General features: G+C 43.4%; 1 protein-coding gene across 3 annotated transcripts in view; it reads left to right on the top strand.

Moving 5' to 3' along the window:
* The window catches only part of LOC135378435 (uncharacterized), a 662,816-nt gene that overhangs the window by 631,185 nt on the left and 3,668 nt on the right, over window positions 1-27,963 (top strand). For all 3 annotated transcript variants that reach the window (XM_064611464.1, XM_064611465.1, XM_064611466.1), the window contains 14 exons: window positions 1,175-1,390; window positions 1,547-1,750; window positions 3,475-3,905; window positions 4,985-5,287; window positions 9,127-9,336; window positions 10,287-10,362; window positions 11,278-11,451; window positions 12,706-12,795; window positions 12,872-13,015; window positions 13,503-13,580; window positions 14,193-14,372; window positions 17,152-17,329; window positions 18,692-18,808; window positions 21,449-21,679. In XM_064611464.1, the coding sequence (XP_064467534.1) occupies window positions 1,175-1,390; window positions 1,547-1,750; window positions 3,475-3,905; window positions 4,985-5,287; window positions 9,127-9,336; window positions 10,287-10,362; window positions 11,278-11,451; window positions 12,706-12,795; window positions 12,872-13,015; window positions 13,503-13,580; window positions 14,193-14,372; window positions 17,152-17,329; window positions 18,692-18,808; window positions 21,449-21,679 (2,632 nt within the window). The remainder of the gene's footprint in view (window positions 1-1,174; window positions 1,391-1,546; window positions 1,751-3,474; window positions 3,906-4,984; window positions 5,288-9,126; window positions 9,337-10,286; window positions 10,363-11,277; window positions 11,452-12,705; window positions 12,796-12,871; window positions 13,016-13,502; window positions 13,581-14,192; window positions 14,373-17,151; window positions 17,330-18,691; window positions 18,809-21,448; window positions 21,680-27,963) is intronic.

Here is a 27,963-nt window from a genome sequence, read left to right as displayed (position 1 = left end):
ATTGCACTTGTATAACAATTGTACACACTCAGATAGTAGGTACACTGTGCCACACTTAGGGTTGCCACCTTTCGTAGTGAAAAATACCGGCTGAGGGAGAGGAGGTGGAATAGATGGAAAGGAGGAAATGTTCGCGGGAGAGGGAAAGTGGGTGAGCGGTGGAGAGTATACAGAGAGAGAAAAAGAAGGACCAAGCGTACTCGCTCAAGACAACGATGATAATAATAATGAATAACTAAGAAAACGACTGGTGACTACGGAGTTGGGTCTGTGCTCCAGATTTATTCAAGCTGTAGTGGAATGTTGAAAGGAAAACCCTGTAAAAGCCCTATGAAAGGTGTTGAGCCACAAATACCGGCAAAAGGCTGCCGGTATCATCTTCCTACCGGCAGAGCGAGCAAATAACCGGCCGTGCCGGTATAATACTGGCCTGGTGGCAACCCTAGCCACACTTGTTGTCCTTTTGTAATCTCCTTTCATGGGGTCCTTGCATAGTGATACAAGATATAGATAGCACAGCTGGCGAGGGCCAGTCCCAGACTCCAGCTGAAAGTAAAAATTAAGGGGGTATAGTTTTTGGGCATAGAGTTTACTTTGGCAGCTTCTAATTCAGTTCAGTTTACCCATTTCACTTTATCAATACAGTTAATGAATACTTAATAACAATTAAAACTAAGTGATTCCATTCATTTAACCATTTAACCGTATACTGAATCGTTCTTCCAAAACATCGCATCAAATTTCATGAGTGTCGGACACAAAAATGGTCAGAAAGATGTCAATTCTATATCAAACAAAAAATCCATTCAATCAGTTGTTCTTATTATCCAAATTATCTTGAGCTATCGGAACAAAATTTAGGGCCAAATATTAATTATAAAATTTTTAATCTAATGCATTACTGTGCTGCAGGATACTGGAAATAAATAAATAAATAAATGTAATTGCTTAGGAGACTTTTTGTGTTGTGGTATGCATTCTGTGTTTGTTTTGTGAACCATTAGAGTTAACGGGACATGAGACCAAGTTATTGTATTTCAACATTTCTCAAAATGGCTCTCACTTGCCTTTGTCGAAGGCACGCTCCATTGTGACGTTCACAGTGTCACGCCCGCTAATGCTGAGGTCACTTCAAAACCGAAACACAACCAACCTGCGGATATTGGTTTTACAGAGACACCTTGAGAAGGGGAATGACCTACTGGAAGAGGCCACCATGATGAGTAGCCCCGGAGAGGGGGGAACAAATGGTACCACAGTGCCAAGTGGTGCCATTCCCCAGGAGATGGCCTGTTCCCTGCGTCAGCACTTAGACACCTTCAGCGAAAAGTTGGAGGACACCCGAGAGAGACTAGAAGATACTTCCCGCTGCTACCTTCTTCTGGACCAGGTACGCAACAAATAGTGCTTCCTACATAGACGCATCTGTGAACTCCTAACTTGTAACAGAAATAAGTCTGCAGAAAGAGTTTGGAAGGTGCTCACAGTTTGGTGTGTTTTGCTGTGCAATCTTTGACCTGAACTTTAACAATGGCACCTTCTACAGAGCTACGAGTGGGCTTTGGACGCCATGAAGTTTGTGTCTGGCATGAAGATGGAAGACGCTACGACCTCAGAGCAGCTGCTAGAGTTGGTGAAGTTGCTGAATGACTACCTGGATGACCACCCACCCCTCCCCGAAAATAACTTTCAGGAGATGCTGGATCTTGCGTGTAGGCTTGGAAACACCAAGCTTCTGGAACAGTGCAAGGTAGCGTTCATTCTTAATTCCAGATGTTCTTAATGTGCGAGGCTGCATGCAAAATTAATGAATGGCAGTTAATGAAAAGGCACCAAGAATGGGATTCAAACTCAAGCCATCCGACTTGCAGTCAAGAGATGCTGACAGTTACATCGTGCTAGCTACCCTTTCATCACTCTACAAAGCCACGCTAGGAAACGCATGGACATATGTTCGCCCTCAAAACATTGTCGCTTACATTGTTGTCGCAGTTGCATGCTTCAAGTAATGAAAACCATTCTGTACTTGAAGTATGCAACTATATGTGCGGCTGAACTGTTATGTTCATTTTATGTTTGATTGTCTCAGCTACTGCTGCTTTGCCTGAATAGTAAACTTCAAAATGGAGGGGAGCAAAACTACCTGAAAAAAGGAATGAATAAAAAGAAGTACAACTGAAACACATGCACTTTGAAGTAAATTACCAAGATTGGGCATATAAATTTTTAGTTCAAAGCTTTAGGAATGCCTTTAACCAATCGCAATTTTAACCATTCTTTTGACGCACTATAGCCTTAGTTGCTTGTATGCCATTAAAATCGAATCATCATCATCTTTCAGAATGCTTATGTCTAAGAAATGGTAGAAGGTTATTACAGTGATCAGATTCTATTACACTGCAACAAGGATTGAGAAAGTGTTATTGAATGCCTCATTGGATGTTAATTCATCCATAATAGGCAATACATACAAAAGCTGCTTATTTCGAACCAGAAGCTGTCCAAATAAGTTACGTTTTGACAAAATGGGTGCTGAGCTACTTTCCAGTATCCACTGTGTGAACTTGAACTGCACTTCAATGAAATTGCTAGAAAATGCGCTTATAATCGAAGAAAATACTCTGACCTTATCAGTGTACAGCTTACAAGGTGTGGCGGACAACGAGGCTGGTAGATGGTACGGGCACGTGCAGTTGAGTGACCTCAAACCTTCCAGAAGCAGAGGAGATAATACTGATTTTGTTGTTGCTTGTAGTCAATATGCTAGCAGAGATTGAAAGAAGAGGTGCACTGGTGCGTCAATCTCGGATGTCCTGTGAAATTAAGAAATAAATTAAAAAATCGCAGAACAAGCATTTGAGACTGTTGCGAGAGGTGTATGGTGATAAAGAGATGTGACGTGCACGAGTGTTTGACTGGCACAAATGATTTGCTGAGGGATGAGAGAAAGTTGAACATGACGAATGACTGGGTTGCCTTCTCAGCGTCAGTCGAACGAAACACAGTGAAAATTAATGGAATTGTTCGCAAGGATCGCTGATTAAGCATTGGGATGTTAAGACAAATGATGAACACTGATAAAGAGGCTGTGCAACAAATTTTATACAACCTGTTGAACATGCGTGAAGTTTTTCCACTTGTCCTACTCACAACGTGCTGTCAGTAAAGCACTTTCAGGCCAATAAAGGAGATCCCAGTGGTGGACCACCCACCTTGGTTGCCGGATTTATCTCCATGCGACATTTGCCTGTATCTTAACGTAAAATCTGCATAGAAGAGGCCCCATTTCCTCTCTGTGGACAAGCTCATGCACTTACTACCGAGAGTGTCGTTATTTAACAGCCACACCTCGTAGTTATTTTACCCGCTTAATATTCCTTCAAAGTTGAGCGTTTGTTCAGTAGCTGATAAGGAGCCTCAAAATCAATTCAGGTCAGAGTTAAACATGGTATACTTTTCCCACTCTCTCAACAGACTGCAAAAGCTCGTTGTCGTGAAACAGTTGAACTCATCGAAGCCAGGCAGGCGACGTTGAGCCGAGCACGGCAGCAGCTTGACTTGGACGGCCGCAAGTCTCCATTGGGTTGCCCCCGTGTCCCTACTTGGGACCCCTCCGGTGGCGAAAACCACGGTGCCCCCCTGGGAGGACTCTTTTCTCATAAGTGGTCACCAGGAAATGCCAGCACCCCGTACTGTTCATCATTTGTGCGCAGACGCTCCATAGCGACCACCCAGCCCCACCTGTACTCCCCACCTCCCCCCATGAACTCCTACACGGCTTTTCCTGGCCAGTGTGGGGACAGAAATTCTCGTGTGCAGGACTCCTTTGCAGTGGATCAGTATATTCAAGAAAAGGAGGAACAGCTCTTAAGCCAAGGGCTTATCACTGATGACCTTACTAGGAGGTAAGCAAGGTCCCGCTACTGTGCTGCATGTGGTGTCAGTAATGTGGCTCAGAAGCTTGGCTGTGTAGCACTACCCTAAAGTATTAAGAGTACTAATGCAAGAGGTATGGTAATGCAGGAGTCTTCTTCAGTAAAATGAATGTTTCAATCTCTTTAAATACTTATTTTGTTTGCTACCCAAAGTAATATAAAACAGTGAGAAGTGTGCAGTGAAATAAATTACAAATTATCAATTAATTTAAGTGAAGCAATCTTGTATTCCACTTTTATGTATGTCTGAACCGGCTCAATATCGGCTGCATGTTTTGCTGCCGGGAGCTCTTAATCAAAATTGTCATAATTTCTTATATTTTCACCGTCACGTTGAACACTTATTCGCGCTTTGTCTCCCAGCATTTCAGTAGACATTTTGTTGCAGTTGCATATATTGTTGTATCCTTGCACCTCTGCAGCACATGTTTTAGATTTGTTAGTCTTTTGGTATATACACAGAAAATCTGGTTACCTGAATTTTGTGGGCTTGCTCTTGTGTTGAGAAAATACCACTTGTAACGAAAGTATCGTTTTCATGACTACTGTGGACAACACGTTTTGCTCATTTTGTTTGCAATATCAGATACATTAGTAGGATGGCCTGACTATTTTTAGGGTTATACCAGATAATGCCCGATATTTACCTCCCGATTCAAATCCAGAAGAACAGGGTTTAACCTGGTATGTTCCCGTAAACTGGTGGACCAGGGGGATCCGAAGTCATCACAACTAAGACAGGACTTCGGAAACTTGTTGTAAATGCATAAATATGCTCATACAAACTGTCAAAACAGAGACCCTGCTGCCGCTTAGATGCATGGACTAAATATTGATACTCTGTGTCTGTTGGTGTGCCATGTGTGTTACGCTGAGTTAAAACCAATGATTTATGCCTGATCCAATCCAATACGACCTCAATTGGATTGAATCGGGTTCAGTTCAACTCGAGTACGCCCAAATTGTTGCAGCTAAATATAGCGCACTGCAACCACCTCCAGTAGGATCAGACAGATGACGATACATTTCTTCCTGTTCGCTTGTTGCAGAGGGCCTGTGACTTCTATATCGCGGAGCTTCCTAGAAGCCCGCAGTAAAGAAGGAACTGGACCCAAAGCATCGTCCACAATGAGTGGCCTCAGTGCTCTACGGGAAAAAGTGCGCAACTCCCTTCACAAAGAAGGCCACCTGTGTCGTCCGCAGCGGAAGCTCATGAGGCGGAGCTACACTTGGCAATTGTGCGAAGATGCCCTCACTCAAGCCAGCCAAAGGATACGCGAGCAGAACCAGCGCTTTGGTAGGGGAAATCATCGCATTTCTGACCTCGAGAACAGTAGCGACGGACAGCCCAGGTTAGTGCTTGTTTGAAAATCTGGGAGTGAATCTATTGCTCCTCAAACAGCTGAGACAGGTGTGTTGAGGAAAGCGCACTTTTTGGCCGTGAACGCTCTCAATTCGTGTCGACTCCCTCTGTAGGTGTTCTTGTCAATACGTGCCAGACCAGCACCTTAGTATGTGGAATAAATTATTTAATTGCCCGAAGTGGGTGCAGTTATAAAGAGACCCTTCTGTTTTCGAGTTTTATGTTTTTCAAAAATCCGGGTCGGAGTAAAAATGGGGTTTTATTTCAGGAGCTGTAAAAGGGTAGAATCGAGATATGAGTATATACCAGGTGGAAAATAAATAAAGTCCACGTCTCACATTTCTGACGAACAACGAGATGCTCAGTGCTGTTCTGATTGTGCAGTGCTTAGCATTCTCTAATTGTACTAATTGTGGTCAAGCCTCAGCCAATTCTCGTTGTTAGTGCTCTCCAGTGCCTCTATTGGTAGCTGACTTTGCACTTTGGCAAGTTCATTTCCGGGGATATTACGGTGCTGCTATCAGTGACAATAATGCAAGTCGGGGTGAGGAAGGGTGTTACAGTAGACACTAACACCCTTTCTCACCCCGACTTGCATTATTGTCACTGAAGAAGTGCCTCTTCCAGACGCGGGTGCGCAGATTCCCGGAGCTTTTTCCTATTCGCTGTAAAGCCATGTGCCTTCACTCGAATCTTGTCTTTACGTTTCGTGATTGCCGTTAAAGTACTTTTTGTGATACCTTATTTAATCGCGACCGCAGTCTTCTTCACTCACGACTCCACTTCATTGATAGCAGCCAGCTTTTCCTGCAGGTAAAGTGTTTTATACTTGCCCCACGTTGACATTGGTTGCACAGCACACTGCAGACACAGTCTGTTTCACTTTTCGTGAAGAGGACGCACGGAGAACGCCATTCGTATCAACACAAAAAGGACAAAACGCAACTAACCGACCAGGCTCCTCGCACGTTCTTGCGAGGCGCACACTGCTCTTAGCTCTCCCTCTTGCATGGAATGGACTCGCCCATGCAGCGGAGTCCGAAGGGTTCGGCTCTCCAGTGAACGGCGGCAGTGGTAGCGCCAGCACCGAAGAGCGCAGCACAAACGTCGGCGTGAGGGGAGTGAAAAGTGCGAATTGGAGGCGAGGTTCGAATTAAACGGGTCTCAAATAAGTTGGAAACATTGCGGGCCAAGCAAAAATTTGAAGATTGTTTGAAATAACCCGGAATTTGAATTATCAGAGTTTGAATTAACGAGGTTCTACTGTAACTTAGGCACAGGAAAAATGATTTAACTCCAGAGTAAAAAAATATGCACACAGTTTTGACTGGTTTATCTTGATATGCTCAACATAAAAATACTGGTGACAAAACAAAAAAGCTGCAGTAGCACCCTGTAACTGTGTGCCTGAGGGGAAGTCACGTACAAAGCAGCTTTATGGCTTAACAGAACACGACAAATGTGCACCCGCTAACCTGCTGAAATACGAAGCAAGGGGTGTTCTGCCAAGCATAAGAAACGGCATTTGTGTATGCCGTACGCCGTATTTATGTGCACCATATTATGTATTGCCATCGAATCTGTCTTAAATCTGCAAGAGCAGTTCTAAACACTTTCAGGCATGCGTATGAGTCTTACAGATAACATGTGCTAACATTGGACACTACATTCCACACACTGTAAACTGTGGTGCTTTGGCAATGTTTTTCACCTGATGTGTGGTGAAATGTTTGCTTCTTTGTATACAGGGTGTTATTTTTTTTTTCATCCCCTACAAATCTTTAAAAAAATCTGCGAGAGCAGCACCGATGCTATTTTTGCTGGCAGGTTACGCGGCCAGGCGGACATCCTATGGGGAAGTGCATTTGACTCATAGACGATACCCAAGATTCATAAATTTACTTTTTAATTAGTTTTTGGGAAAATGTGAGACAGCAGATTTGGAGGCAATTATTGTATAAGTAGTAATTTTTGTGAAATTCGTGCGCGCTCTTTTGTTTGCTAATTTAGAGTTCCGCGAAATATCCAAACCAATGACAGAAAAATACGAGAACAAATTATGTAAACAGGCCCAGGATGCTGAGGCAACTTACGTACGTGGCTTATTTTACTAGTACGCTGCATTGCCTCATAAAGTGTTCAGTTCTTCTCCGATACAAGTGGCGATAATAGTCCAGTCTTCATGAATCGCACACGGATATAGGCGTCCGGTGATTCCAGTTCCTAGTAAGCCTGGATCATCCAGCCAGTGTGTATTGGTTTAAAGGAGCACAGAGGTGACCCCCCAAATTTTTTTTTCGGTTTTCAGTGCAGAGTGTTCTCCAACAAATAAAATGCATAACCTGCCTGTGATAAGCTAATCTAGGTAGCTCACATAGCTTTATTATAAAACCTCTGTAAAGGATAAAAAAATGCCCTATATGCAAGGTGTTTGCTCTAACGGTTACAGAAAATTTATTTAAAGCGAGCGATAAAAGAGAAACGAGCGCTACTTTTGAGCTGCTTGACTAAGAAACAGGTGCTACTAGTGAAGCAGTACCTGTTTCTTACTCAAGTCGCAGAAAAGTACCACTTGCTTTTCTTTTATCGCTCGCTTTAAATATAATTTCTGGACACGTTAGAGCAAACACCCTGTATACAGGTGTTGCATGAGAGAGTGACCCCTAATTATTAAAAAGAATCTACGCGAAATAAAAATTGGAAACCTTCTGCACGACACTTGTGAAGGTTTTCGCTACCCAAACAGATGTTTACTGTGAGTGTACCTCATTAATTAGTCTAATTAGCTTAATTGAACTAAAAAATTTGCCAAGGAAAGGCAACATTTTTTTTGCATTAATTAGAAAGCCCGTGGCCATAACACACCATTTCGGTCACAAATACAGGATCTTTCACGATGTTTCCACAAAAGTTTGACACCCAATTAACTTAACAACCTCCAGAAAAACCGTGACAACACAGAAAACAGCAAGAAGCCAGATCCATCCTCTTTTTGCTGCTTCCTTTTTTATTTTGTTCCTTTTATCTGTTTAGATGAACTCTGTTTATCAGATTGGGCCCGGTCCCCGCCATCCCTGTTTTTTTCTGTTTTTCCCATGCTGTTTCCATGACGCAGTGGAGGGTCTTCGGGCCGTGCCGATAGTCCCGGCACTGCGAAGTCCGAAAGCGTGCTTACAGAGATGGCAAGTTTTCAGGTGTCAAAATAATTAGGGGTAATTAGTTGAAGAAACTTTAAATTATGACTGGAATAGCATGTGGTGGCCATGGACTTCCTAATTAATGAAAAAAAAAGTTACCTTTCCTTTGCAAAATTTTGAGTTGCTAAGATAATTAGCCTAATTAATGAGGTACACTCATGCAAACTGCCTGTTCGGGTGGCAAAAACCTTCACCAGTGTCATGCAGAAGGTTTCCCATTTTTATATCGCGCACATTTTTTTTTAATAATTAGGGGTCACTCTCTCGTGCAGCACCCTGTATACCTCTTTAGCATGAGTATTATGCAGTGCTGTGGTTTAACTCTTACTCTACAGATACGGTGCACGCTTATACCCCATGCCCGTCATTGCTCTCATGCTGATTTACGAAATTCCTGTCACAATGTCCTTCTAAATTGAGTTGCAATAACTCGTTCTTCTTAATTTTAAGCCATGAAGCTACCCTAGACTTTATTCTCTGCTGCAAAAGTCTGCCTCAGTAGAGCATGTCAAGTTGTGTAGTATGCAGTACAGATAATCCTTTTACTAAGTCCAATTTTCTACATTTCCCGACCCTTCCCATTTCCTCCCTCCCCCAATTTCCTCCCTCCTGCATCCCTGGTCCAAAATAGCTCCGTGAGTTCTCCTGAATCGGAAGAGCTGACGTCTCCCGACTCCCCCGACCAGCTAAGCAAGTCTTCCCCTGACGGGGGCAGTGGTGGGGGCTGTTCTTCCCCTGTTGCCGTCAACAGCCACCTCCTGACAAGGGCATCTACCCTTCAACTAGCGGACTCTGCAATGAGTGATGCTAATTTTAGCGAACAGCAGCTCAGGAACAAGAAGTTAGTTTTTGCTTGTCCTCTTTTTCAGCTTTTTCTTCAAACTTAGTACTATCTCCTGCTAGTTCCTGTTCATTAACATCTCCTATTTCTGTCAAACGTGGCCCACCATAGAGCGACGTGTGCACGTATAAAATGTGTGCACTGATGAGGATGAATGACATCGCGGCAGACACTGCTTTAGGCGTAGGTTTTTGTGGTTTCGTATTTACCAAAAAATAAGCACTATGCGAGAACTGGTTCAACAACACGCATGTATTTAAACAGTCTCAACTCTCGCAAACCTGTGAGGCTTACCTTAATTTCTTCGTTAGTTTTTCTTGAAAGAGAAAGCAAATGACATGCGAGACTGTTCTAAGCTCGACATAATTCATCGAAGCAGTCTATCGGGGCGAACCACTTGAAATCTCATTTCACATGGCACATTTCGGTTTACAAAAGCATTCTGGAAAATTGAAGCAGCCTTGGGAGGCACAGGCCTCACCTATTGCTGTAATGTAGCTATGGGATGAGGTTTCATTTTGCATTGAAACTTTGTCAGCTGCTAGCTTGTTGGCGGATACCGGCGAGCCACCTGATTTGAACTAGTTGTGTTACCACACGGCAATGAATTGCTGTGTTCCAACATGCAGCTGAGAATGCACTAATGTTTCTAACGAGCTCTTCCTGATCTGTGTAACAAACTGATTAACATTCTAAGAACTGTGACATTTTTTGCTCGTTGATGGGGGATTGAAGAGTTGCAGTGGGAAATGGGACGAATGCAGTAGAACTCTGAGTGCAGGTCCTATTTCTCACTCCAATCGCCAATCATGAACTCGAGCTTTAACATTCATTGTGCACGATTCTGAGACTGCCCCATGCACGCTGCATGTGCAAAACCATAATCTATATTTGTACTAGTTTCACACTTGAGGTCTCATGTCACCTCACCATCAAATCACCACTTTTAGGACCCTTCTGCTTATCATGAGGGAGATGGTGCAGACAGAACGGGACTATGTCAAGTCATTAGAGTATATAATTGAGGTGAGTAGCTGCCGCGTCCCTTTTTGAGCTTTTTATGGTGCAAATAATTCTGTTCGAAATATCAGCGGCCCTCATCCTGAGGCACTTCTCTTGACATGTCCTCGCCGGTTCGTTGGATTTTCTACGTTTGTAACAATGTTCCACGTAGTTCTAAGTTTGGTATTACAATTACCTCACCTAAGGTTGAGGTCGACATTTCCGTATTTCCGATACTCGTAGTCGAAGGCACGCTGAAAGATTAGCTCTTGCAACGCGTCTGATGCGGAGTGCTAGGCGTTTGCTTCGGTTGGGTCGCGTGCAAATAAGCTCCGCTTTGCTGCACTTCCGCACATGCATCATGTCGGGAATGGCCGTCATCTCGTAATGCAGTACGAAAAATCGGGCCCGGGAGCACATAATTCTGCCATGTTTTTAGGCAGTCAAGAGACCGTAAGTCCCAGAAGTGCAGGTTTAAAGCGAGATGTGTACTAACAATCGAGCAGGCCTTCCGAGAAATGGTTTGAATTATTGGCTAGGGAAATACATTGGTTCTACGAGGCATTTGACGGTGCCAGCAGTTTTGTCCAACAAATTGAGAAGTGTGAATTGTGGGAGTCTGATTTATCGGTTGGTGACTGTTCACATAAACAAGTCACAAAAAGACTTCTTGAGAGATCTGTTGTCAGGACTCCCACAAGAAAATATGTGGCAGCTAGCCCATAGGCAGGGGCAGATCTAGGGGCAGCGACCGGATATCCTTAACCGAACTCCCCCCTCCCCTCAATTTCTGTTGTTACATAGTTTCAATTGATCTTAGGTAGTGTAGTAAGATGCAGGACCCCCCTCAGAAAAATTGTGGATCTGCCTCTGCCTGTAGGTTATACTGTCGTGCAGGGCAGACACTTGACGGTGCAGTAAAAAATTTTTGTATTCCAGAGCTACATTCCGGAACTTATGAGGGACGACATCCCACAAGCGCTGCGCGGCCAACGCAACGTTGTCTTTGGCAATATAGAGAAAATTTATGAGTTCCATAGTCGCTACTTCCTTCAGGAATTGGAGCACTGCGAGTCCTCTCCATTCCTTGTTGGACAGTGCTTCCTTAAATATGTGAGTATACTTTAATGGTCTGCATTCTATAAATTGCGTTGTCATACATGCTCACCATGCTCACATATAACTAGAGCCTGAAGTTTTAGGGTTTAACCCGATTCTTTCCTGAATTGAAGGTTGGCTCTTTAGGGTGAGAGCCGATTTTTAGCTGGCAAATTGCCCTGACTGAGATGTCTGTAGAAATGCACACTAACTTGTTAGGCAGCAAATGCAGTTACATCACTATTTGTACTGAACCAGTTCGGTTAGTTTGAGTACTAACTGAGCCCAATTTCTCTCTGAATTTAGTGTATTGGAAGTTTATCCACCCAAATTTGCATGAATTTAGAGCATATGTTTGTTTACCCGATTTTTACTCCCCGAATTTAGGAAAAATATTTCCCGAAAACTTCAGGCTCCATATATAACACAGTAGGACCTTCCTGTGTGTGGGTCAGGCTGGGTAACAACAGGAACATGGCCATTAAAAATGCACTTGCACACTCTTCCAAATGTCAGACACCTTCCCATCTGAGAATTGGGACAAGAGCTATCCCTCCATAGTCCACACTCTTCCAAATGTCAGACACCTTCCCATCTGAGAATTGGGACAAGAGTTATCCCTCCATAGTCCACACTCTTCCAAATGTCAGACACCTTCCCATCTGAGAATTGGGACAAGAGCTATCCCTCCATAGTCCACACTCTTCCAAATGTCAGACACCTTCCCATCTGAGAATTGGGACAAGAGTTGTCCCTTCTGTAGGCCACACTTTCCAGATGGGAAGTATGCCCAAGCCTCCTTTGTTTCTGTTTTATACTGTTGTAACAGAGCAGAGTGATCATTCTGTTGTTGGCTGCTTTTTTACCAAGATCTATCTTGCCCACCAAAGCTAGAACATGACATGAGAAGTATGATCCTTACTTTGCTGGATGCATACAAATCAAGCCGTACCGAAGCTTAGAGTGATATGAACACAATTTAGTTGATGCATACATTTCCTCAAGCATGGAGGTGCTAAGAAGAGCTTGGTACAAGATGTGTTTCATCCACTAAATTTATCATAAAGTTAGGGTTCTTTGTATTGGGGTTAAAGTGTACTGTTTTGATATAGTAATAAGAAAATAATAATAAATATTAATGAAAGGTCCATTGTGCTTACTGATGTTCACTTTGCAAAAATATACCACAGTCGTTGATCTTCATGTTCAGTATCCACTTTCCTTTATGTTTAAGATGTTATAACGTATCTGAATTTCTTTTTTGTTTAGGAGCCCCAGTTTTATCTGTATGCTTTGTACAACAAGAACAAACCAAAATCGGACACACTCATGTCGGAATATGGCAATGCTTTCTTCAGGGTGAGTGGTTGCCCAGCTACCTTGTCACTTTGTAGCATGATGGGGCTCAACTCTCTGGTCTCTCAATTGCTTTCAGAGAAAGCAACTGGAGTTGGGTGACAAAATGGACTTGGCAAGCTACCTGCTAAAACCTGTCCAACGGATGGGAAAGTACGCACTACTACTCAAGCAGTTGCTCAAGGAATGTCCGGAACGAGAACCGGAGCAGGTGGACCTAAAGGTGAGATTGTGAACTGTGTTTGCTTTTTGACATGCTTTGCCGAACCCCCTCCCCAACAAAGTACCGTAGAGGCAAGAAATGTAGCTTTGTATGGTTTTATACCCAAGAAGGTCAACCTTGCCTTAATTTGACCAAGAATGTGCCAAAAAGGACAGTAAAGCAACAAGCAGAGTGGATAAGCGCGAGAAAGCAAATAAGACGTGGCAGCGCCCGGTACCCATTGTTGCGAGACTTGCAACACGACAAGTCTTTGCTGATTTTTTTTAATACTTTTTTTTTTTTTAATTGGGTGTTAGCGCCGCGTTTTTTAATACTGCAGAAGTACAAAACAGGAGTCCGATAATTATGTAGGGAGTCTGCAGTGCTATAGTTTTAGTCTTGATATGACATTATTTTGCGAATGCCATTTACATTGTACTTCATCGAAATCATAATGTCTTCAGTGAGTACAACATGTCATAAATATCTGTTAAATTCTAATTAACAGGTTGCGGAAGACATGGTGCGGTTCCAGCTACGGCATGGCAACGACCTGTTGGCTATGGATGCTTTGCGAGAGTGTGATGTAAGAGACTGCTACTTTTTCACAATAAGGATTAGGGAGCAGGGAACACGTGTTGAGGACTGTTTGCCAAACTCTAATTTGATATTCCACAAAATATAGTTACCCAAACTCGTGGCTTGTATTTGCATGTGAGAAGGGCAGCAGTTGGCAAAGTGAACTAAATTATTCGGAGCTCTAGAAAATTCCTCTTCAACAGAACTGTATCGGTTTAAAAGCTTTTGGGTTTGCAGCTGTCATCCCAAAAACTGCAGCCTGCGCCTTTCTGGTTACGTATGAATTGTCCACCGCAACATCAGGCAACATGGTATAGCCATAAGAATGTAATGCTCAATGTGACATTGTAAAACGCAACTAAGGCCGGTAGTAGAACGTCCGTAGAAACATGACAGGTAGCACAGTGCGGGGGGCATGGTGTCAGGTGTAGGAGGAAGACCAGAACAGTGAGGGCAATGTGAGTAATCTCAACTTTGTAAGTTTTCCTGAGCCACTCCACTAAGCTGTTAATGTTAGGCCTTGTTACATTTCTGTAGATTGACACATTCAAAGTTTTTGTTTGTTTTTTCATGTAGGCTTATATGTAATCGAAGCATATGCTTTGCATTTGCAATACAGGTGAATGTAAAAGAGCAGGGGCGCCTCTTGCGGCAGGATGAATTTCTTGTGTGGCAGGGGAGGTCCCGCAAATGCATTCGTCAAGTCTTTCTCTTTGAAGACCTCATACTCTTCAGCAAAGTACGAAGAGATCCTGAACACAAGGGGCATGATGTCTACCAGTACAAACAAAGTATCAAGGTAAGACATATTACAGCAACATTTTTACCACATTAACGATAACATCTGCTTTAGTCGAACTTGCATAATTTCAAGTGTCCTCTATTTCAAACAAAAAATCTCTTCCCAGACCACGTGTTTCGTACCTTGAACTCGAAAACAACTGCCGTATTTACTCTAATCCGACGCGCTCTTTTTTTTGCGAAAATAAGGGGTGCACGTTAGAACCGGGGATGACCGTGACAGATGGAGCAGGGGAGGTTGACGCGGTGCATCGCCCCCACTTTGGTCGTGTTCACGTGGTGAAAGGATCTCCATTCCTCGTTCTTCACGTGGGGAAAAGTGAAACCACACATCCCGAAGTTCTCCCGAAGATAACGATCTTAGCGATCCAGACCTGCTCCTTTGCCTGTTTTTTTTTACCATCCATTACACTGAAGAAAGGTCATATTTAAGCGGAAAGTGATTGACTTTGCTGAAGGAAACGGGAATTATGGCGACAAGAACTCTCAAGATATACTTTATTACGAACGCACTTGACGGCACGGAGGATGACAAGCCGTGGTTCAAAGTGAGTGGTAACTCTGAGGATGACTGTGTGTAATAAACACTTCGGTTGCCGTTATCTATCTTATCACTTGTGTTTATGGCATATTTAAGACCCTTCTTTTCCTGCTGCGGCAAATCCTGCATTCTGCAGCAGGGAACTATGAATTCTGCATTTTTCCGCGGTAAAAGGCAAATTGCCCTAGTTCAGACAGAAAATATTCTCTGTTAGCTCTTGGTGTGGAGGAACGCGGTTACAACTCCAAAAACTGTTGTGACTTAGCGTAACAAGATACATTGTACTTTCTTCTGAGAGGGAGTGACGTTCGTCACTGACTATCAAATTGTACTTGCTAAGTGATCTCTCTGCATGTACAGAATTTACTGTCATACAGAGGTACTTGACAGCTATGGACACCAAAGCAGGGGTCAGCGTTTGCATTCCACTCCAGAATCCCAATATGTTAGAGGGTTGTTCCAGCACACAGATAGGGTCATATCACGGCCTTGCGACCTTATCCGGTAGGCACATCTACGCTGTAACGCAAGCCGACCCGGTGTGAGCAAAGTCCGTTGATCTTGCGCATAAACTGAGTTAAGTGCGTCGTTTCTGCAAAATTCTGCGCAAAACCTGATATGCCGCGGCAGACCCACAATTCCGCGAATTTTTGCAGAATCGCGGAATCGCAGAAAAGGAAGGGCCTTAGGCATATTATTGCACCCTCAAGGATGATGTGTGTTAGATTCCGGGGCATGTTAGAATAGTTATTTTGCGTTTTGGAAGGTGCACATTAGAATCGGGGGGGCGCGTTAGATTCACACAAACCCCTTTGGATTGGATTGGATCATGCTGCTGTCTTCCAGGCAGAGTTGATGACATAATCCAATGCCAAGCCAAAGGAAAGCCACATGAATACGTCTTATCAAAAACTACTATACTAAACTACTTGTAAAAAAACACGATTCTGTAGCTTACATTTCCAATAAGACTCTCTTCCCCACCTTTTAGATATGACACCCTGGATATCTTATATACAGGGTGTGTCACGTAAGACTGACCAGAAAAAGCTATGAAAGCAGCATAGATGTTGTTTTTGCAGTTGAGTTCTACCGCCAGGCTGACATCCATCCAGGTGGATTGGATGGGATTGAAATGGATACTGCTCGCAATCTGCAGAACTAGTGGATTTTTGGTGCAAATTTGATAAGCGCCACCTAGGGAGCGCAAGGCACGTCGGGGGTTGTCGTCTGCTTCCGTTGTTGCACCGTTGCCGGCAGAACCACTTGCTGGGACACATTCTGTCGTCAGAATGATTTTTAAACAAATCTACATGAATAGTTGGAATATAAAAGGCAAGAATATTTATATCCATGAAATCCAGCAATTAAATATAAGATTGTACAGCACAGCGCCGTTTTTGTTATGATTTCGCTGTGATCGCCGCGATTGCCGTGTTCACTAGGCCTAACATCGGCGACAAAACATATTATTTTCAATTAGATATCGATGGATGAACGTAAGTTGAAACTGATTTCCGAGAAATGTATATGAGAATGTGCAGTTGCAGCGTAAAATCAGAGTAGTCTGTGAAAAAATTTTGTCACGAAATCTCCGCTTCACTGTGTTTGTTTTCGACGCCATTTTGGGTGGCAGTATGGTGTCATGGCGACCCCCTTGGTAAAAAAGCAAACCAATCAGAGGGCCGAGACTGTGATTGACAGGTCGAGCCTATTTTTGTGACTCCTCCCAATGGCTAGACTCCCTTTCAATATACGGCTCTGCACCGCTCCAAACCACGTGGCCCTCTGGTGTGAAATGAGCGCTGTACTCCCTGCATGCCCGGTCGCCGCGATTTCTGTTTCGGCTCATTCGCATACCAAAATTCGGGGCTCGATATTTTACGGCACGTTCGGGTTTCAGGATTTGTTAAACATGAAATGGCTCGCAACTAGGATAGTCTCTCAATCTGCAATCTCTGTTTTGCCCAAAATCCCCTAATTAAAAAAGTTGATTAATGAATTTTAGGTAATTAGCCATCTTGTAGTTGCGCACTTTCTTTGAGAGGATGTCCGCCTGGCCACAGAACTCAACTGCAAAAACATCTATGCTGCTCTCATAGTTTTTTTTATAAAAATTCTGGTCACTCTTACACGATGCACCCAGTATATTTTGGATGCCCTGTTGTTCTTTGCTATGCCTTTTGCTTAACCTATTGTGCAGATGTTACATCCCGCTGTTTTGTGTGTTTAACAGACCACAGACATTGGCCTGACTGAACAAATTGGAGAGAGCCCGACCAAATTTGAGATCTGGTTCAGGAAGCGCAAGCTGAATGATGTGTACCTTCTGCAAGCTCCGTCCCCAGAGGTGAAGCTGTCCTGGATACAGGATCTTGCCAAACTACTCTGGAAACAGGCGCTACGAAACAGAGGTCAGTGCCCATGATATTCTTAGTTGTGTTAGTTTCCACTTCAATTTGAAGTGATCAGCTCGTTTCTAACGATACTCTGATATAACGATCAGATTTCGCGTTCCCGTCAATATCGTTATAAACGGGCTCGACTGTTATTGTGTCCTGCCGCATCTGGCGCCTGCGAATCATAACATCCGCTTGAATTTGTGTGAGCGTCATAGGTTTGTCTCACATGTTTGACCGTAGCGACAACACGTTCACCACGCCTGCGGCCGATGGTTGTGAACAGTCAGGTAGGGGTGTGACGATCGATATTATAGACAGCTTGATTCAGCTTAAAGTGGCACTAAAATGCAAAGACAACCTGTTCTCAGATGAAAGTTCAAGTTTCAATAAGTACTATGCAATGAAAATTATTGTACATTGCACTACTGTTCATAACAAAACCGCTTTTGAAATATCCACGGTCGTCTCACCGAGAAAAAACTGCTTAGTTCATCGTGGATATAGATATTACGAGACAAGCGTCTAGCTAAATCATGCATAGGGTAACATGGCTCTATCGAGCAGTGCTCACTTGGGAAGTCCCAAGTTACTGAGACATTTCTGGCTGCTTCTGTTGGATGAGGAAGTGTACTCTGCCCCACTTGAGGAACAGAGAACTGTCTTCCTACATGATACAATAATGGTGTTAGTTAAACAATCCAGTAGCCAGTAACGTTGCCACCAGGAATTTTTGTTTTCTGGTAAATATTGTTTTATTTAGTCTCGTTCACCTTAGCAGTGGCATTGGACATTCCAATATTTTTTTTTCAGTGCAAGTCTGCTAAAAGATAGCTCTTCTAAAGTGTAAGCGCTGTGTGAACAGGTGCTGTAGGCTTCACCCCTTTCAATACCAACCCCTTCAAAAATTAAAAAGCGAGTGAGGAATAGTAGTGGCTTCAACGCAGTGCTGCAGCATATACCATAAGGAAAAATGAACAGGGAAGTGTGTATTACATTAAGTTTTTGAAAACTTTCTTGAGAGATTTGCGAAAAGCTGGTTAAGAAATGTCTCTATTTGCACATTGCTCATCTTAACCCTTCTCGAGGCCATTTAAAATAAAAGAAAGTGAAATAATAGTCACTTGTATTCATTGCAAGTTTCTCTGGGTTTAGTGCCAACTGATAAGTTCACATTGACTCTATTTGGAGACATGCACAACTGTAGCCAGCTCTGCTTGCTGTTAGTCTTGACGTCGTCCTCCCTTGAGGTACCATACCATCCTGAGTTCCACATGCTTCTTGTGCATAGCTCTTTCTGCAGCCTATATTCATGACACTGTGTGAGTGCACAGAGCTTAAGTGTTAGCTTGGTCACAAATATTTTGTTATCTTCAGAAATGCGCCTGGCGGAGATGTCTTCCATGGGGATCGGGAACAAACCATGCTTGGACATCAGACCGAGCAATGACCAGATCAATGATCGCTCCATCAGTGTGCATCAGCTCAGTCGAAGTGAGTCTCGAATAAGTGATTGCTTTTTTTCTTTATGGTGGAACCTTGTATGCTATCAGATCGAAATTTCCCACTAAAATAGAGCACACATATCCAAGGCATACACAGGCTCTCCTCTGATTTGCAACATAAACCACACTTAAATTCTTTCAGATTAAATTTAGTTGTTGCACATGAGTGTGTTTATGTGCATGAGAATATCACATAGAAATATGAGTGAACATGTGACTCAATCTTTGTAACTAGCAATGTGGCATAACCAAACAGTCTACAGCGCAGTGCGCGAGTTCAGGAAGGTGGAGCTCCTTTCAGCGCCACCGAAACTGAATGCTCTGCTATAGGCTCATTGCAAGAGCTAATCTTTCAATACGCGTGTCTGACTACGAGTATCTTTGAGTATCCGAAATACTGGAATGTCGTTCTCAACTTTAAGTGAGGATGTTGATGATACTTGCGGCAGACGTGTTTAGTAGAGGAACCAGGGGACATAAGGGACCATAATTTTGTCATGCAGCATATATAATTAGAGCCTGAAGTTTTCGGGAAATAGTTTTTCCTACATTCGGGGGGTAAAAATCGGGTAAATCAACGTGCACTAAATTCATGCAAATTCGGGTGAAAAAACTTCCAGTACGCTAAATTCGGGGAGAAATCGAGCTCAGTTATTCAAACTAACTGTAGCGGTTTGGTACAAACGGTGATGTAACTGCATTTTTCTGCCAAACAAGTAAGTTAGTGCATTCCTACAGACGTCCCAGTGAGGGCAATTTGCCGGGTAAAAATCGGGTTTCACCCTAAAGAGGCAACCTTCAATTCGGGGTGCAAATTCGGGGAAGAATCCGGTTAAACCCTAAAACTTCAGGCTCTATATATAATGCCCTGTGTTTTAGGGTAAAACCTGTTTTTACCACCCGATTTGCATCATCATCGCTTAGGGTAAAACCCGAAAAAGCCTGAAAGCATATTTTGGAAAGGGCCAATTCAGCCACCAATATGTTCACTGAAGAACACTAAGCATTGGACATTCAGCACAGCTGTTCCACATCTTATGTCAATCTAAAATGCGAGAAGGGCTCTTTTTATATTTTCCACCTGAAAATCTACTTGTCCACCTGGGGCCCTATCCTCGTGAAAAGTAATCGACCTCGATTACTTTACGTCACCAGCTGTAGGGTGGGGCTGCCACGAAATACTCCGCCCTTAGAGCCCGCCCATTTCGATGGAAATTTATCCCTAGTTTTCCTTCACAGCCTCTCGGCCCTAATCTCAGACCGTGACCTTACATCATTTTGACGTAACCATGACGTAAAAGATTAGTTTCAAGGCTTAAAAGTAATGTAGCGAAAGAGGGTCAATTACTTTGAGCGGCGACGGGTTTCGTGATGAGTCCGCATGTGCATTTTAATTTATTGTGTTGTATAAAGTCTGTATGTGCTCGTCACAACAAAAAATTCATATCTTTCTTTGTTTTTGTTTAATAATAAAAAGCATCGCTGCACAACGCACTTCAGCGCGCAACACAGTTTCTCTGCGTGGATCGCGGCCTCGTATGCATGAAAGTGGCGTGCTTTTCGAACCGTCGTACAGTCAATGTTCTTGCAATCTAGAGGTGTGCACACAAAAAACTCATCGATCAAAGTTCACTGTTTGTTGAGTAAAGTTATCAACGCTCATTTGCGGTATCATTACCACCCCCCACAGCTCACGAGCAAAAGAAGCATTTTGAAATGCGACTTCTCTAACATCATTTCGCATATCGAGCACACAAACACACAGAAAAATGAAAAAATAAGCTCAAGCTCATGATTTAAAGCATGAACCGATTTCTTATAATCATATCTTCTTACCGGCTCGCGCCGCACTGTCTGTTCGATTCTGTGCATGATCCTTTATGGGGGTTTTGTCGTTTTGTCGCCTGCCGCGTGCCATCTCACGGCCACATACCACAATTATAAATGCCAAGTACAATCACGGCGTCACACAAACATTGACGTCTTGCACATCTGTACGTCATGAAAAATGAAAACAGCAAAAAAGGAAATTACGAGCGGGCTTTTTTGCACATTTTCCACAAAACTCAGTTTTATACTGGAAGAGTTTTCTGTTTCCGACATCAAAGAACCGAAGGAACACGGCAGGGCGGGCAGATAACAGGTGTGGCCTTCGGGTTCTCAGGAGGAAACACCGATAAGGCGGGTCGCATCCCAAGTAAAACACGTTGGGCCATTGGTTGATAAAAGGTGTCAACCACTTCGATTGTGCACCAATGACAAAAGAGATCAAAAGTAATCGAGGTCGATTACTTTGACGAGGGTAGGGCCCCTGATATCGCCCGCTTTTACCCTGCTTTACGGCTCCTGAAATAAAACCAGCGAATATTTCACCAGAATATTGTTCATTCAAACTTCGATAATCCAAACTAAAACCTGTGGTCCCTCGGGATTTGATTAACGAGAATTTGCTGTATTTGCAAAAATTAGGGGCCCGTGAAGGATTTTCTAGTACTTTTGTTTGGTATAGCTACATTTTTAATGTTCTTCACCAATTTTGAGAATATTGATGCTTTGATACCTCATCTGTTTGGCACATCAAGTGATAGTAATGCTTTCATGTAGAACAAAATGATTTGTGTGCTTTCAGCTGCCCCGAGGTTCCGCAGCATGGGCGCGGGAGGTATGCATCACGAGCTGGGCCGTGAGGGCGTCTTGGGCAACAACAAGAGGCCTCACTCCATCATTTCTGTGAGCAGCAGCTCCTCCTCGTCTAGCAGCCAGTCTTCTTTCTACTGTGCTCGCAACTTGGGCTTTGAGAATGGCGACAGCCCCAGGCCCCTGCACCGTTCTCTCACGCAGCAATCACAGTGCTCCAATGGTGAGAGACACCTTTCATTCGAGCAATAATTCTGTTCAGAAAGCTCCAGCTGTTTGTCCGAACTTCAATCTCAACAGAAAATGAGACAGCGCGAATGGCTCGAAGTTAATTCTTTCATCTGTGTTACACTTGTTGTAGCCCGTATCTTCATTACAAATGAAATACTTCTGAGAAATTTTAAGCTGGGGAGGAAACTGTTGCTTTCTTTTTTTGGAGGGGGGGGAGGGAGGACAAACATTGGAAACAGATTCTTCATAGCTCAAGTACAGAAATATAGCTTAAGTAGCTGAAGTACAGCTGGTGCACAGAAATATATGAAGTGCACATCAGGCTTTAGCACTGATATGTAGCATTCTTAATACTCTTGAGGCTTCAAAGTTTATTTGTCTCATTGTGAGTTATTGAAGGTTGAGTTTGGTGCACCTTTTGTTGTAACGCTTTACATAGCCAAATGTGTCAACAAAAACCGAGAGATGCACAATGGAGAGACAAACACGACAACGTTCTCAGACACCCCTCTACCCCCCTCCCCCTTGGGAGTTTTGGGGCTTTTAGTAGGGGTGTGCAAATATTCGAGTTCTCGAATTCGAATCTAATATCAGTCACTCGAAGTAGTCCATTCGCAGCATCGAATATCTAATATTTGGTTTTCCAAATATCCGACTGTTCCCCGAATATGAACAAGACCATCCCACAAGTGAGCTTCACCTGATGCCTCACTGTGTGAGGTGAAGCCTTCTTTACGAAATTCCCAGTGCTGCTGGCCCAACACAGGAGGACTGTTGTTGTTTAGCTTAAGATAACGTGAGCCCAATTCAATTGTGTACACTTCTGCCGAGGAAGGGGCGTCGTCCCTCCACGTGCACTTGTGGCGTGCGTCCCACGTGGTGCTGGCGGGGGATTTGATGTCTGGGAGGCTGCCTTTAAAAAGTCAAGATTCTTAAAAGGGTTGGGACACTTTGATAGATGTGGTTAATTACTAGGGCTGTGCAAATAGTGAAAAAGTCGAATCAAATACGAATATTGCTAATATTTGACTTCGAATATGCACAACATGGTAACTTACAACAATCATTTATTTGAACCAAGTACACTCTATATTGCACCAAACTGCTGTGCTACCAAATGCTAGAACACTATACCAACAAACTACAGTCGAACCTCGATATAATGAAACCCACGGGGACTGCAATTTCTTTCATTGTATCGAACATTTCGTTGTACCGAATTGAAGGTCACGGATCGCGACCTTTGCGAGGGCGCGCGCTGTACATAAGCGTCGATAACTCCCGCTACGATGAGGAAGATTTTCGTGAAAAATGACAACAACTATAAATACAGCGCCAAAGTGCACCTACGGTATTTTATTCTTGCGTGAAATAGCCGGTTATACGCGTCTGCGTCGTGCCTAGAAGACGCGGTGTCGCGCATTGTTCGTACGCCGCCGAAGCCTCCGCAGCTTTCTCCATATCGTGTTGCGATCTCCAGCAAACCTTCTACGTCTATGACAGCGCGTTTTCCGTAAAGCTCTCCGTTGCTACGGCATGTTTGTCCCCGTCAAGAAAATCATCTAGGCTGATTTCGTCACTTACGCCGCCACGCGAACGAAGCGTTTCCCACGCGCGCGATGGCGCCTTACGTCTCGTGCTCTTTTTACTTGGCTGCAACCGGACAGTTCAAAACAAGCGCAAAAAGGAGAAGCCTCGGAAGAAAATCCCTAACCTTCCAATGACTCAGACTTCCTTTTGTAGGCACCAGATTCCTCCCGACCCTAATCGCGCGTGCCATCTTTCGCCGCGGGAACAGGACGCTACTTGCGCCCTTTATTTTCATTACCGTAAAGTCGGCTTTGGGGTCATAAACCTTATCTCGTTCTTTCGCTGTATCGAGGCGGCGGCTAAAAAGTGTTTTGTTGTAGCGGGAGTTAAAATACATTGATCCCTATGGCCCTCTACCGGGCAATCCAAATTATTTCGCTCTGTCGCGAATTTCGTTATATCGCGTTTCGTTGTAACGAGGTTTGACTGTATTCCAAAAGATTATAGTGTACGAATACTAGTCGTTCCACACGCTCTGAGAGAACACATTCACGGCGTGCATCAAGAACGTTCCCAGCTGCAGAAAACACCCTCTCACTGGGGACTGAAGTTGCAGGAATGGCTAAATATTTCTTTGCCAACTGTGCCAAGCTTGGGTACTTAATATTCCCCATCGTTCTCCTCCACTGACGTGGGTCACTATTTCTGGAAAGCCAACTCTCACTTGTGTAGTCTATGAGCTCGTTTTCTCGAGCAGGCAGAGCGCTATTGTTCCCCGAAGCCATGTTCTCAAACATGCTCCATAGGCTCACTGTTGGAGGTGACTCGGCATATGAAGTTTGTGCACCCTGTGGAATGGCTTCCAGCACATTGTCTGTACACAACTCCCTTAGGATTATGCTTTTATGCCACAGCCCCATTTGTTTGCCATTGCTGTACACAACCCATTTAAACCTTGGGTCCAAATACATTGCAGTGTTTGCAGTTTCATCGACTTTGTAAGATGCAAACCGGGACAAGACAGCCTTGCGGAGAGAACATGCAAATCTGGTTTCACCTTCTAGTCTACTGAGACATTCCAGTAGTTCAAAAATTATTGGAGTCTGACATGACAGTGTCGGATATTTTTCTGCATTGGAGGCTACAGTGGCCTCATACATGGGCTTAAGTAAGGCCCTCCGTTTTCCTCGATTCCGCGAAATTTCGCGGAATTCGGAATTAATCGCGGAATCCTTCGTTTGGCACAGAATTTCACAGAATCTCTTATTTTTAGGGGTGTGCGCATATTCGAGTTCTCGAATTCGAGTGGAATATCAATCACTCGAAGTATTCGATTCGCGAATCGTTTCCGGATATTCGACACTTCGCCGAATATGAACGACACCTCCTGAATGTGGGCTTCACCTGGCGCTTCCCTGCATAAGGTGAAGCCTGCTCTACAAAATTGAAGCCTGCTTTACGAAATTGTTTATGCTGCATGACAAATACAGACAGATTGTAGTTCAGCTTAAAATAACGTCAGCGGTTAGCCCAAGTTTATTATGCATACTTCGCCTGAGGAAAGGGCGGCGTCCCTCCCGTGTACAGTTTAGCTGTGGCAGTGGGGAATTTTGATTTGATATCTGGGAGGTTGCCTTAAAAAAGTTAACTTTTAAATAATGCCTACAGCCCAGGAACAAAAAAGGGTGTCCTAAAGATGTAACTTCCCCAGGGCATTTATTGTAAACTCCTCCCTATAAAGTTCCAATAAATTTTGTGGATGCTGAAAGATCCTTCAGCAGGTATAAAATTATTGCAGGCAACAGACCGCATCAGATGAGAACACAAGAGGTCATGTATGTAATGCTGAGCAACAACAGTGCTTTGAGTCTGTAATTTTATAAAATATTTTTTTGTTCCCACGTTATCCAAGAAAATAAAGTGTTTCCCATTTCACGCAGCCGTTGACTGCTCGCCGCAGAAAATCGCGGAATTTACAAGTCAGTGCCGCGGAATTTTGAATTTGCCGCAGCAGAAAACTGAGGGCCTTAGGCTTAAGTGTACAAACAAGGTCAGAGGCAGCTTTCCATTCTTCTGCTATCAGACAGTCAACCTAAGTATAAGTAGAAATTGCAAATTCAACTGCAATGGGTTCCTTCAAATCTAGAAGTCTTGCCAGCATTAAGTACTGACTGTTCCACTGAGTTAGAACGTCCTGTATGAGGCGTAGTTAAGGTCTGTTCATTAATTTGAGCAGGCTCTTAAACCTGTGTGCGAGGCTGAGGGGCTATGCTTATCGAATATTGCAAATATTGGATTTGTATTCAAGATTTTGAATATTCGCACACCTTTGCAAGAGTTGGGGCTTCCCACAGAATTCGTGTCTCTCTTGTGACAGTTAATGCCAGAAAAATTACACACTAAACCCATGGGCTACCAATTACAAACTTTTAGTGTAGAAGGTATATACTGTAAAATGTGAAATGTGAATTCATTTCGATTCAGTATTTAGCATTTTCCCTTCCATTCAATTCAATATTTGATTAAACTATTCGGATTTGCGCACCCCTGGTTCTAAGGGTTGCTTGTTGCGATTGAACCTTTACTGTGTCTGAGAACTTTGTTGCGTTTGTCTCTTTATCCCGCATCTCACGGGACATTATGCACTTTGCTACATGCTTATACGTTATGCCCTGTCCCTTCTGTGTCACTACTGTGAGGATTGTTTTTGCAAATTCCAGTACAGCTTGTCACACAGTAGTCTCAGCTTTTGTGCACCTTTAAAAACTCCAAATCATCACCCATTCAAGTGCACCGAATAATTAGTCCTAAGATAATCCAAGATACTCCAAAAACAATTACTACAAACCAGCGGCATGGCCGAGTGGATGAAAGCATCTGCCCGTTGGTGGTAGCTCCAAGGTCGTGTAGATTAAAATGGTGGGTCCAGATCCTGTCACCAGCTGTGTTGTCTGATGTTTCTGGCCGACTTTCCAGTTCCCCAAAGTCTGTCCAGGACGCATACTAATATCCTCTGTCTTCCCCTCCCTCCTGCTGTCCTCTTTCCTTCTATCCACGTCTGTACACTGCTCCTAACCACAGTTGCTTTGCGGCACTAACACAATCAAAAAAGAAGAAAAAGAAAAACTAGTGCAGATGACAAAAGTGTGCAGTCTCTGACCGATTTGTCGCACTCAACAAGGACCACGCAGAAGTGTGAATAGACCGTGTCATGGCGGCGTCCGAAAATCGGTCCGCGACTATATTCTTCTCTCATTTCTAAAATTTACTGTAAGCTTCCTGGGATTTTTGCAGCAAAACAGTAACAGGCAGATTTTTCTGAACATCTAGGAACTGCAGAATAAATCACAATTATCGAGCCGTCTAAATTTTTTGCGAATGGCACAAAACCAATTTCTGATAAAAGCGACTGATTTGCATAGCGAAATTCAGCTATGGATATTTCACGGCACGTGCTTGTTTCAGTATCTTTACAAAAGATAGGGTGACTTTTCTACTATCTCGCTTTTGCTCGGTATTCCCTAATTAGAGATGATTAATGAATTTTAGGTAGGGCCAGAAGTTTTCGGGTTTTACTCTTTCCCAAATTTGGGAAGTAAAAATCGGGGAAATAAATTTAGCCTCCAAATTCATGCAAATATCGGGTGTAATTTTTTGCACCCTACTGAAGTCGGGAAGAAATCATGTTTTATATTAGGGAGAGAAATTTTTGGGAAGTACCTCTTTCTAAATTCGAGGGGTTAAAATCGTGGGTGATATTTAGATGACCGTTAGTATGATTCACTTTTCAGTTCGCTAACAAGAGGTTTATTTCATAAGTAAGGCACGTACAGCACTGGGACTTCTTGTCGCACAAGCAGAAAATATTTCTAATTTCAATATTGTAATACCAGAAAAATCTTTAGTATATAACTTGAGCACTGGTAGCACATTTTCTCCCTGAAAATGTTTTCAAATATTAACTCAAAAGATAACATTACAATCCTGGTTTCACCCTTTCTTGACATATAACATCATTGCCATCTTCAATGTCTCTGCACTCATGGAGGAATGATCCGACCTCTAGACGTAACGCAGCTGACTGAATGTGCGCCCTACGTCGCAACTCCCATTGGTTATGCACAGTAAGCTCAGGGCTGCTGACCTCAGATTAGGGTACTGTGTGTTTTTCACCCAGTACTCCATGATGCCCAGGTCTTTATTTGATGGGACGTCTTCCTTTAAGTACTGATGAAATTCTGCTTGGACAGATGCAGTGTCAGTAACAAGTGAGAATAAGCCTTGGTATGACTCAAACTCCTGGCTGGCAGCATGCTTTTGATGAGGGTTGAGGATCAAAGATTGTTTCCATATTTCAGTCTCTGTCACTTGGCCCCTTTCAAGCTCTGTTAGGTTCCTCATGCATGTGGCTGTCCCTTTCTCAGTTAGAGCTCCGCAAAATTCCCGGACATCTTTTTTGACGCCAGCCGCATGATGTTGAGCCAGCATGGGCAAAACTGCCTTTTGCTTGCCTTCCGACATGAACGAGGGTTCATTTACAGTGTCCATAGCTGCAGCTAGCTCAACATGCACAAGATGGTAGTATTCTGGGACCAAGACTTTGCCACTCTCTAGTCCTATCTGAATTGGCACCACGAGTTCAAGAGCCTGTTGAATTAGGACTGCTTTTGCATACACAACAGCTTTTCCATCAGCTAGGAGTTCCCTAAGGTCAGAAACCTTCAAACTGCCCTGATCCCTTTCCAG

Source organism: Ornithodoros turicata, chromosome 1 (genome assembly GCF_037126465.1).
Source record: "Ornithodoros turicata isolate Travis chromosome 1, ASM3712646v1, whole genome shotgun sequence".
Classification (NCBI taxonomy): Eukaryota; Metazoa; Arthropoda; class Arachnida; order Ixodida; family Argasidae; genus Ornithodoros; species Ornithodoros turicata.
The sequence above is the reverse complement of the archived record's forward strand: the minus strand, read 5'-3'. Positions and strand labels throughout refer to the sequence as shown.